This window comes from Salvelinus sp. IW2-2015, linkage group LG8, assembly GCF_002910315.2.
Source record: "Salvelinus sp. IW2-2015 linkage group LG8, ASM291031v2, whole genome shotgun sequence".
NCBI lineage: Eukaryota > Metazoa > Chordata > Actinopteri > Salmoniformes > Salmonidae > Salvelinus > Salvelinus sp. IW2-2015.
In genome coordinates, this window is record NC_036848.1 from 27,052,215 (window position 1) to 27,064,290 (window position 12,076).

At 44.8% G+C, this 12,076-nt stretch overlaps 1 protein-coding gene and 1 pseudogene across 9 annotated transcripts in view; both read left to right on the forward strand.

Annotated features, from left to right (window-relative positions):
* Positions 1-1,429, forward strand: part of LOC111967650 (monocarboxylate transporter 6) — a 31,890-nt gene extending 30,461 nt beyond the window's left edge. For all 9 annotated transcript variants that reach the window (XM_023992856.2, XM_070444829.1, XM_070444828.1 and 6 more), the window contains one exon: positions 81-1,429. In XM_023992856.2, the coding sequence (XP_023848624.1) occupies positions 81-358 (278 nt within the window). In that variant the 3' untranslated portion in view covers positions 359-1,429. The remainder of the gene's footprint in view (positions 1-80) is intronic.
* A 1,109-nt stretch (positions 1,430-2,538) lies between these two features.
* LOC111968210 (medium-chain acyl-CoA ligase ACSF2, mitochondrial-like) overlaps positions 2,539-12,076 on the forward strand; it is a 35,897-nt pseudogene continuing 26,359 nt past the window's right edge.

Consider the following 12,076-nt stretch of genomic DNA (forward strand, 5'->3'; position numbering starts at 1 on the left):
TTCATGCACTGCTAGGGTCCTACTAATGCTGAGATTGGCTCCTGTTATTGTTGTTGTTGAAGATGTTGTTGCCGTTGCAGGAATCCTGGTGGACAGAACGGGGGAGTATTTCTACGTCTTCTTCGCCTGCAGTGCCACTGTTGCCTCATCGGCTGTATTCCTCATGGTGTCTTTCTACTGGCTGGACAGAAGGGACAGGAGGGCGCTAAAGGAGCAGCAGGTGCCACCTCAGGTCCCTCCACCAAAGCCGGCCAGTGGTAACAATTTGATCCCCCAGTGCCAGTACCGCAGTGTGCCCACAGAGGGGGACAAAGACAAGGCCTCAGACTCCGAGACAGGGGACGTCACCCGCCTGTGAACATCGTCACTGTCCAAACACACAAACCAAACTCACAGATGTGTACTTCCCGCGATTCTGTATATCGATTGTGTATCCTGTGTTGCTGATATTAAAGTAGAAGTGTATGATAATTTATTTCCCAATCTGTTAGGATCTGACATTCCATTTAAGCATAGTATACACACTCTTGACTGTTAGAGTATTGATTGCAAAGGGGTTGAATATTTCATCCAATGGGTGAATATTACATATAGTATAGGAGTGGATTATTCGTTGCTATTACAGTCTGCACTGTTTATGCAGACTAGAAAATACTGTTACTGGTGATTGAATGCAGTACTTTTTCACACATGCCATAAACCTTAAATCTGTGCCTTTTCCCTCACACCCTGTTACACGTTCAAGAAGACATGCCACCTTAAGAATCACTCACCACACTTCAAAAAGCAATGACTGTGCAAAAGACACGGCCTTTGTACAGACAATCAATCAAAATAAGCAAAATAAACATATTCCATTTCTTGTACATACTACACCAGAAGAAACCTCAACTGAATGATAAGTACTGTATCAGTTTATTTCAATATCAAAGACTGATATCATTGATTGAGCATATCAATGTCAAACTCTTAATCTCAAGAAATCGAAAAATTTTGGGCCCTAAACACATTTGTTTCTGATTATTTTCATGTTTTCATATGTTCATTGTGAAACAGAGTTAGACAACAATCAGTAGCCTACTGATATGACTGAGAATGGCTTATGTAAAAGCACAGGATGAGTCACTAGGACATGGGTGCTTTTCATTGTCAAAGACGGAAGCAAGTACTGTAGCTGTTAGAGATTTATGTTACTTCTCCACCTATGAGTATTTAAAGTATGGACTAATTCATCACAATATTACTCTAAGGAACATACAGTCACATATGTGGCAACATACTTTAGGCCAGGGTTTACCAAACTCATTACTGGGCCCCTCACCTGGGTGCACATTTGTTTTTTTCCCCAAGCAGCTGATTCAAATAATCAAAGCTTGATGACGAGTTGGTTATTTGAATCAGCTGTGTAGTGCTGGGGGAAAAAACAAAACGTGGACCCAGAGGGGGCCCCAGGACCGAGTTTGGGAAACCCTGCTTTAAGCAATGGCTCCCTTGCAATAGGAATATGTATTTTTATATAAAGGGCTATTGTTTCTTGCACTGGGGCCAAATAATGAAATGTTTTTTTCATGTGATTCAATACATTATTTATATAAAATAATTATGGAAATTATAATAAATGTAATCCTAAAAAAACATGTTTTTAATTTTGTGTTTAAAAGAGTGATTAATCGGTTCTCATCAGGAAATGTAGATGGGCAAGTAGCAATGTCAAAATTGGCTATTATTTGTCACATCTACTCCCGCTCCTCCCCTCCGGCGTTCGATATCGATGGTCTACTAACCACCGGTCCTGGCAACCCATCTTCACGCATACCTGGCAACCACAATTACGCATACCTGTGTCTCATCATCATCAGTCACACCTGGACTTCAGTACTCCCTGATTACTTACCCTTCATATAGTACTCTTTTGTTGCTAGTCATCAGGTAGTATTGTTTGTGTTTCCATGTCAAACGCTGGTCTTGGTTTGTATCGGTCCATGGTTGTTGTTATTCAACTAACTGCACCTGCTTCCTGACGTCTACGTTACAGAATACTACCTCACCAAATGGAAGCAGCAGTTCATTTCCCAGATGGTCAGCGAATAGAGACACCTATTTCGCCAACACCACAATCAGCTGGCACAACTGGGGACGGCTATGGAAGAGGTCCTCAGCTTCCTACTCCAGTACTTCCTATATTTCACTCATCAAATATCAGCCCCCACCACTGAGCGGTCCAAGGTTGCCATGGTTATTTCCATGCTGACCGGGTGGGCTAGGGCCGTCTGGGAGAGGAGGAGCTGGGTTCCTATGAGGGATTCAGGGGGGTCTTCGACCATCCACTGGAGAGCAGAGAGGAGGTTGAGCTCCTACTCCAATTACGGCAGGATGGCCAGACCCCGGCGGAGTATGCGCTCACCTTTCAGACAGTTGCAGCATCCAGCGTATGGAATGAGCCAGCGCTCTGCACTCTTTTCATAAAAGGATTGCGCGAAGAGGTCCAGACAGTGTCATCTCGGCACACCAAATCTAACCTTGGACTCACTCATTGCGATGGCCATCCATCTGAATAACCTTCTTCGGGAGCGTCGGCACCCCCATCGACTCTCTCCGTCCTTCGTTGATCGTTCTGAATCAGAGCCTGAACCCATGGAGGTAGGGGCCACACACCAATCCGCGGCTTCGCCGGAGATGTCTGGGGCTCTGTCCCTATTGCGGCCAGGAGGGGCTTCAGTGGTGTCCGGTGTGCCCTAACTCGGGGTCCACTAGTGTCAAACCCTTTACGGTTCCTATTTCACTGGCTGGCTGTCCCTCAAGTGTTGTCTCTACAGCTCTAGTGGACTCCGGTGCTGCTGGGAACTTCATCATCCTCTCCTTTTCCTATCCAAGCTCTGGACACACAACCATTGGGATCCGGCACAGTGACGCACACCCCTCACCGTGGGACTCATGTTCCAGGAAAGCCTTCCCTCCTTCATCCCCTCCGCACCTGTACACAAGGTAATCCTCGGCCTCCCGTGGCGCCAAAGTCACAATCCCGCCATCAAATGGTCGAGCACGAAAATGACTGCCTGGGGACCATGATGTTGGAGGACCTGCTTTCCATGTGGTTCTACACAGGTTGAGGGCCCTGTGGTTGAGGGCCCAGCCAATCAATTGGCCCCGTGTGTTAGGATGTGGACATCGGCCAGGCTTTGGAGCGGGAACCTGACACCTGCCCTCCAGATCGCATCTACGTTCCCACAGGGGTGAGAAAACGGCTGTTGACCTGGGCGCACACATCCCTCGCCGCTGGACACCCAGGTTTCGGCCGCACTATCCAATCAATTAGTTTCTGATAAATACTGCTGGCCCACTTTGCCGCAGGACGTAGCCCACTATGTCAATTCAAGTTCAGTTTGTACTCAATCCAAATCCCCTGCAACACTCCAGCAGGAAAACTCCTTCCCCTTGCCTCAGTGTTCCTGGTCTCATCTGTCCATTGACTTTGTCACTGATCTCCCCTCTTCTGATGGTTTTACCACCATTTTGGTGATAGTGGACAGACTCTGACCGTGGCCCACAAATCACGTCACGTGTATGGAAAGCCTTCATGGAGATTCTGGGGATCACGGTCAGCCTCACTTCCGGGTACCGGCCTCATTCACCACCCAAAATGTTGCTTTTTGGTCTTTAAGGTTAGGTTTAAAATCAGATTTTCAAAGGGCGAATCAGCAGTTGAATCAGCAGTTGAAACAATACTGTGACTCCTCGCCATTGTTTTGGCAAAAAGCTGAGGGACGGGGTTGGAGAAATTTGATCACTCAAATTCATAGGCAAAGCTATGTAATGCAAGAACCAACCATCCATTATATCAAAATTATAGTATTAACCATGTTGTGGTTACAGATACATTATCCATTTGAAATTATCCATTTATAAAATATGTACCCATGGCTGCCAGTCTAAAGAAAATGTAAAAAACAGTAAGCAATACATACAGTGTTTAAGTGATTAAATTCAATATAAACAGGAAAAGACAACCAAAAAACAAGTGGGACTCCAGCCCTAACCTCCCGGGGGGGGGGGGTTCTATTAAGTTGACATGGAATTGGTTTTTTAAGATGTTCATACCATGGATCATTTAGCTATTTGATTTGGAATTTTAGGACCCCTTTAGGTAAATTATTTGATAAAATATTGAATTTGGCCTTAACTACTATAGCCCATGGAACCACATTGAATAACATTCATAAATGGCAAAAAAAAGACAGTCAAATAAATCATAAGGAATAAGGTTTTGATGTGTCTGTCCTGTATCTAGGAGAAAGCTCAGGAAATATTTTTGTTTTTTTGGACATATTTCACTCCTTATCCGATGAGTCCGTGGCACTCCTGGGGGTCGTAAAGCAAAACGGAGATGGTGTTCATGAGTCTCTCCTTATTAGTTTATAGCCCAAACGGTACGGACGCAACAGACGGAAGTTGACACATCAGCGTTACCGACGACTTTAGACGAGTCCCGTGGTGGTCGTAGACCAAAATGGAGAACACCATTGTGAGAGTAGTCTTTCCATAGTGGTCATATTAGTTTGAAGGCCAAACTGTTTGGATTCTACAATAGGTGGATGTGGTGGATTGAGACTCAGCCCATGCAACAACAAAAAAATCTCTAGCTTAAACCAAAGTCTCTCCGCCCTAAAAAAGGGAGTTGTTGTCCACGAAGCGGCAAGGCGGCTGTCTAGCTCTCGCCTATAATTTCTTTGGATTGGTGGATACATCTCATTATTGTAATTTATTTTTGAGTATTCGATAAGAGTTGTTTATGTCAATGGCCGGTATTCAAGTGAGAGAGATGTTAATCTACTAGCCTCATGACATGAATATGCGTAGCCATCTTGAGACAACTCCGATATAAAGTGTTTTTTCTCAAAGTAGCCGGGATGTCACGTGTCCTACTTATATCAGTACACTCGTAACAACTTAAGCATTACGAAACTTCTATTCAATCAAATAAACCTCATGTAGCAAATAAGCCATACATTTTTGGGGGTTTACCAAATTCGACTCTCTCATTGACCTCCATACAAATACTCCTTGCTTGGTGGGCCAAACAACAAAAAAATGGCACCTACTGGAGGGAGACTGATTTTCCGCCGAGTTGGGCCTTTCTCTACCTCTTCCTCTCTGCTAAAACTGACGGATTTTGATGGGGATTTTTTTATTATACTACTTGACCCGGAAGCCAGCCGCACCGTCGGCGACCTGGTCTGCGTGCACTGCTGGTTAAGTGTGCCTTGAATTCTAAATAAATCACAGACAGTGTCACCAGCAAACCACCCCAACACCATCACACCTCCTCCATGCTTCACGGTGGGAACCACACCAAATAAAATAAAATTTTATTGGTCACATACACATGGTTAGCAGATGTTATTGCGAGTGATCTTCAGTTTCTTGGCAATTTCTCGCATGGAATAGTCTCAATTTCTCAGAACAAGAATAGACTGACGAGTTTCAGAAGAAAGTCCTTTGTTTCTGGCCATTTTGAACCTGTAATCGCACCCACAAATGCTGACGCTCCAAATACTCAACTAGTCTAAAGGACAGTTTTATTGCTTCTTTAATCGCACAACAGTTTTCAGCTGTGCTAACATAATTGTATAAGGGTTTTCTAATGATCAATTAGCCTTTTAAAATGATCAACTTGGATTAGCTAACATAACGTGCCATTGGAACACAGGAGTGATGGTTGCTGATAATGTGCCTCTGTATGCCTATGTAGATATTCCATGAAAAATCTGTCTTTTCCAGCTACAGTAGTCATTTACAACATTAACAATGCCTACACTGTATTTCTGATCAATATTATGTTATTTTAATGGACAAAAAAATTGCTTTTCTTTCAAAAACAAGGAGTGAACAAAAAGTGAACCCAAACTTTTGAATGGTAGTGTACATACGAGATGAGTAATACAAGATATGTAAACATTATTAAAGTGGCGTTATTAAAGTGACCAATGTATTTAGGCAGCAGCCTCTCTATGTTATTGATGGCTGTTTAACAGTCTGGTGGCCTTAAGATAGAACCTGTTTTTCAGTCTCTCGGTCCCAGCTTTGATGCACCTGTACTGACCTCGCCTTCTGGATGGTAGCGGGGTGAACAGGCAGTGGCTTGGGAGGTTGTTGTCCTTGATGATCTTTATGGCCTTCCAGTGACATTGGGTGCTGTAGGTGTCCTGGATGGCAGGTAGTTTGCCCCCGGTGATGCGTTGTGCAGACCGTACCACCCACTGGAGAGCCTTGCGGTTGTGGGTGGTGCAGTTGCCGTACCAGGTAGTGATACAGCCCGACAGGATGCTCTCAATTGTGCATCTGTAAAAGTTTGTGAGGGTTTTAGGTGACAAGCCAAAGAAGGCTGGACCATTTCAGTTTGTCCTTGATGTGTACGCCAAGGAACTTAACTTTCCACCTTCTCCACTGCTGTCCCGTCTGTGGATAAGGGGGTGCTCCTTCTGCTGTTTCCTGAAGTCCACAATCATCTCCTTTGTTTTGTTGACGTTGAGTGAGAGGTTATTTTCCTGACACCACATTCCGAGTGCCCTCACCTCCTCCCTATAGGCTGTCTCGTTGTTGTTGGTAATCAAGCCTACTACTGTTGTGACGTCTGCAAACTTGATGATTGAGTTGGAGGCGTGCATGGCCATGCAGTCATGGGTGAACAGGGAATACAGGAGGGGGCTGAGCACGCACCCTTGTGGGGCCCCAGATTTTGAGGATCAGCGAAGTGGAGGTTTTGTTTCCTACCTTCACCACCTAGGAGTGGCCCGTCAGGAAGTCCAGGACCCAACTGCACAGGATGGGGTCTTGTCCAGATGGGATAGAGCAGTGTGCAGTGATGGCGATTGCATCGTCTGTGGACCTATTGGGGCGGTAAGCAAATTGAAGTGGGTCTAGGGTGACAGGTAAGGTGGAGGTGATATGATCCTTGACTAGCCTCTCAAAGCACTTCATGATGACAGAAGTAAGTCCTACGGGGCGATAGTCATTTAGTTCAGTTACCTTTGCCTTCCTGGGTACAGGAACAATGGTGGCCATCTTGAATTATGTGGGGACAGCAGACTGGGATAGGGAAAGATTGAACATGTCCGTAAACACACCAGCCAGCTGGTCTGCGCATGCTCTGAGGATGCGGCTAGGGATGCCATCTGGACCGGCAGCCTTGCGAGGGTTATCACATTTAAATGTCTTACTCACGTCGGCCATGGTGAAGGAGAGCTCACAGTCCTTGGTAGCGGGCCGCGTCGGTGGCACTGTATTATCCTCAAAGCGGTTAAAGGTGTTAAGTTTGTCTGGAAGCAAGACGTCGGTGTTCGTGACGTGGCTGATTTTCCTTTTGTTGTCCGTGATTGTCTGTAGACCCTGCCACATACGTCTCGTGTCTCAGCCGTTGAATTGCGACTCCACTTTGTCTCTATACTGACATTTCGCTTGTTTGATTGCCTTGCGGAGGGAATAACTACACTGTTTGTATTCGGCCATATTCCCAGTCACCTTTCCATTGTTGAATGCGGTGGTTCGCACTTTCAGTTTTACGCGAATGCCGCCATCTATCCACGGTTTCTGGTTAGGGTAGGTTTTAATAGTCACAGTAGGTACATCTCCTATACACTTGCTTATAAACTCACTCACCGAATCAGCGTATACGTCGATATTATTCTCTGAGGCTACCCGGAACATGTCCCAGTCCGTGTGATCGAAACAATCTTGAAGTGTGGATTCCGATTGGTCAGACCAGCTTTGAATAGTCCTTAGCACGGGTACATCCTGTTTGAGTTTCTGCCTGTAGGAAGGGAGGAGAAAAATGGAGTCTTGGTCAGATTTGCCGAAAGGAGGGCAGGGGAGGGCCTTGTATGCATCGCGGAAGTTAGAGTAGCAGTGATCCAGTGTTTTTCCAGCGCGAGTGCTACAGTCAATATGCTGATAGAATTTAGGTAGCCATGTCCTCAAATTTGCTTTGTTAAAATCCCCAGCTACATCAAATGCAGCCTTGGGATATATGGTTTCCAGTTTGCATAAAGTCCATTGAAGTTCCTTGAGGGCCGTCGTGGTATCGGCTTGAGGGGGGGATATACACAGTTGTGACAATAACTGAGCAGAATTCTCTTGGGAGATAATACGGTCGGCATTTGATTGTGAGGAATTCTAGGTCAGGTGAACAAAAGAAGTTGAGTTCCTGTATGTTGTTACAATTACACCACGTTAATCATGAAACATACACCCCCGCCCTTCTTCTTCTCGGAGACATGTTTATTCCTGTCGGTGTGATGCACAAAAAATCCAGGTGGCTGTACCAGCTACCGACAGCATACCCCGAGAGAACCATGTTTCCGTGAATATGTATGTTACAATCCCTGATGTCTCTCTGGAAAGCAACCCTTGCCCTAATTTCGTCTACCTTGTTATCTAGAGACTGGACATTAGAGAGTAATATACTCAGAAGCGGTGGGTGGTGTGCACGCCTCCAAAGTCTGACCAGGAGACCGCTCCGTCTACCTCTTCTCCAGGGGCATTTCTTTGGGTCAGCCTCTGGAATCAGTTCAAATACCCTAGGTGAAAGTCGTATTCCTGGTCGTAGTACTGATATCCAATAGTTCTTCCCAGCTGTATATAATAACACTTAAGATTTTCTGGGCTAACAATGTAAGAAATAATACATAAAAAATGTAAATACTAAAATACTCTTCTTCTTATTGGTGTCCTTTAGTAGTGGTTTCATTATTTGGGCTGCAATTTCTGAGGCTGGTAATTCTAATGAACCTATCCTCTGCAGTAACTCTGGGTTTTCCTTTCCTGAGGCAGTGTCACGACTTCCGCCGAGGTCGGTCCCTCTCCTTGTTCGTGCGGCATTCGGCGGTCGACGTCACCGGTCTTCTAGCCATCGCCGATCCATCTTTCATTTCCATTTGTTTTGTCTTGTTTTCCCGCACACCTGGTTTGCATTCCCTCATTACTCGTCTTGCATATAACCCTCTGTTTTCCTCCATGTCTGTGTGTGGAATTGTTATGTGTAAATGTATGTGTACTCCAGGCTGGTTTGCGCCGGTTTATTGTAACCCGTGTGTGTTTAGTTTTCTGAGTGCCGTGTTTTTGTTCGCCTCAATAAAGGTTTGCTACCCATTTCTGCTCTCCTGCGCCTGACTTCCCTGCAGCCAGTTACACACTCCCTTACAGGCAGTCCTCATGAGAGCCAGCTTCATCATAGCGCTTGATGTGTTTTGCAACTGCACTTGACGAAACTTCTTATTCTTGAAATTTTCCAAATTGACTGACCTTCATGTCCTAAATTAATGATGGACTGTCGTTTCTCTTTGCTTATTTGACCTGTTCTTGCCATAATATGGACTTGGTATTTTACCAAATAGGGCAATCTTCTGTATATCACCCCTACTTTGTCACAACACAACTGATTGGCTCAAACACAATAAGAAGGAAAGAAACAGGTACACCTGTCAATTTAAATGCATTCCAGGTGACTACCTCATGAAGCTGGTTGAGAGAATGTCAAGAGTGTGCAAAGATGTCATTAAGGCAAAGGGTGGCTACTTTTTTTGGTTACTACATGATTCCATATGTGTTATTTCATAGTTTTGTTGTCTTCACTATTATTCTATAATGTAGAAGATAGTTAAAATAAAACTCTTGAATGAGTACGTGTCCAAGCTTTTGACTGGTACTGTATATTTATTTTTATTGGTCTGCGAGCCTACAAAAGGGGGGCCTCTGTCTCTTTCCATTCCTCTGTCTCTTTCATCAATGCTGCTGTGAATCTATGAATCACTTTCTAGTGTCCAGTTATGCATTGACTTTGCCCCCTTATGGCTCAGGTGGACCAGGCTACTGCAGGCATCCTGGCCCTGGGACTGAAGAGGGGGGACAGACTGGGCATGTGGGGACCCAACACATGAGTGGGTCCTGTTCTAGTTTGCCACAGCCAAGGCTGGCATCATACTGGTGTGCACTGACACTGATGGCACGTAGAAGGAGGAATCTTAATAGGAAAAAACGTGCTAGTTTTTGCACCCTCTTTGTGGGTACATTAAAGAAGATGTTTTCAGTGGTTATGTTTTGTTCTCTCTGACAGGCGTCTGTTAACCCAACCTATCAGGTGCAGGAGTTTCAGTTTGCTTTGAGGAAGGTGGGTCATTTGAGTTGGCAGTCATTTCATGTCATATGTTTTGTTCAATGAGAACAGCACTGGGTTTGGAGCTCTTAAGTAGGATGGGCCGCTGATTGCTTTTGAAACATTTTATGATGATAATGATGTTGATGTTCATTGGTGGTAATAAGTGTTATGCAGGTGGTAATGCAAGCAGGTGAATGTAATATTCTCTTCTTTGCTGGTCTTGACCCAGGTGGGATGCAATGCCATTATGTTCCCGACCCAGTTTAAGACCCAGAAGTACTGTGGCATTCTCAGATAGAGCTGTCCAGAGATGGACACTGCTATCACAGGATCTGTCAAGAGTGCCAGGTATGACCACACTGCTTTCTTCTTTTGATGAATTCTCAACTATCAGTTACATTGAGTGATGGTCAAAGCACAATACCCACAAAAAACCTGCATCCTGTTCTGGAGGGTACAACACTTTGAACATTGCAGATAGAAATATCTTAATTAGAGCTGGCATGATTCCCTATGCTACATGGTTGAGGCGTGTCTGTCTTTTCTACATCTATGTGAACGTTCTGTAACATTGCATGCCACTGAGCGTGACGCCTCCTCCTCAGACTCCCAGACCTCCACACAGTAATAGTGACAGACGGCCAGTAGCTGGGGATGTACCATCCGGAGGACGTGATGCAGGCAGGGAGTAGGAAACACGTGCAGCAGCTGGATGAGCTGCAGAAGAAGTTGTCCTTTGACGACCCCATCAACATTCAGTTCACATCGGTACTTTAACTAACTGCATACTCTCTCTCTCTCTTCATTCTTCCTATTGGATCCTGCACTCACAGTTAATCTTTTCTTGGTCATGGTATTCAACAAATCTACACTGTGAATGTTAAATCGTTTGTTGACATCGATCTGAATAACTCACAGTATTGAGTAATGATGCATGCTCCAGTTGACCTATTCAAATTAATTTGTATATGCATTGCTTTGTTTTTGCTATTTCTCTGACATACTTTTTTGTCTGTTGTTAGGGTACGACGGGAAACCCCAAAGGTGCCACCCTCTCCCACCACAACATCGTCAACAATGACTACTTTTTTGGCATGCGAGTGGGCTATGACTGGAGGGTGAGTGCCCTGCCCACACAGACACATATGATTCCAGACAACGGGTGATGTGCCAACCTGGCAGCTATGGAGAGTGAAAGGTATGGCAGAAATATCTAAGTCCTGGTGGAGAACATGCATTCATTGTTATTGAGAAGTTTTCTGGGACAGTAAACCGTGGTGTAGGTTTATTTTTGTCCCTCAATCAAGTTTTTCCACTCTTCCTCCCCCCCCCCCCCCAGGTGTACCTTACCTTTGTCGACATGCTGGGCCAGCCTGACTTGGCCAAGTTCAACTTGTCGTCAGTGGAGGGAGGTAAGAGATCATGTTAAACTCCGGTCATTGGTTTCTGTTCTAATCATATTCTTGAAATCAAATGTATTGAACATTAGTTAGGATGGTTTGAAATCCTGCATACTCGGGGGTCCTAGAGGACCGGTATTGGAATCTTGGAATTGATGATAGCAAATGTATGTCTTAGATGACATATATGTGTTTGTTTCTGCATTTTAGGCATCATGGCTGGTTCCCTGTGTCCACCTGAAGTAGTGAAAGTCATTTCTACCATGGGCGTTAAGGAACTCTTAGTGAGTAATGTTTTTCTTAAGTTAATTGATTACTTTAAGTTAATTGATTATTGGATATAAGTGATTGTCCAGAGAGTTCACTCACATGGTTTCCCTGGCCCGAGTCAGTCCCTGGTTAGCAGGGAAGGCTCAAAACGAGCTGTGAGCTTGCCCTTCAGGACCGTCACTGCAGGGCGCAGTTAATATATTTTTTCGTTAGAGGGAGACATTTTAACACGCAAACGTCCTTCCAGATTCATCAT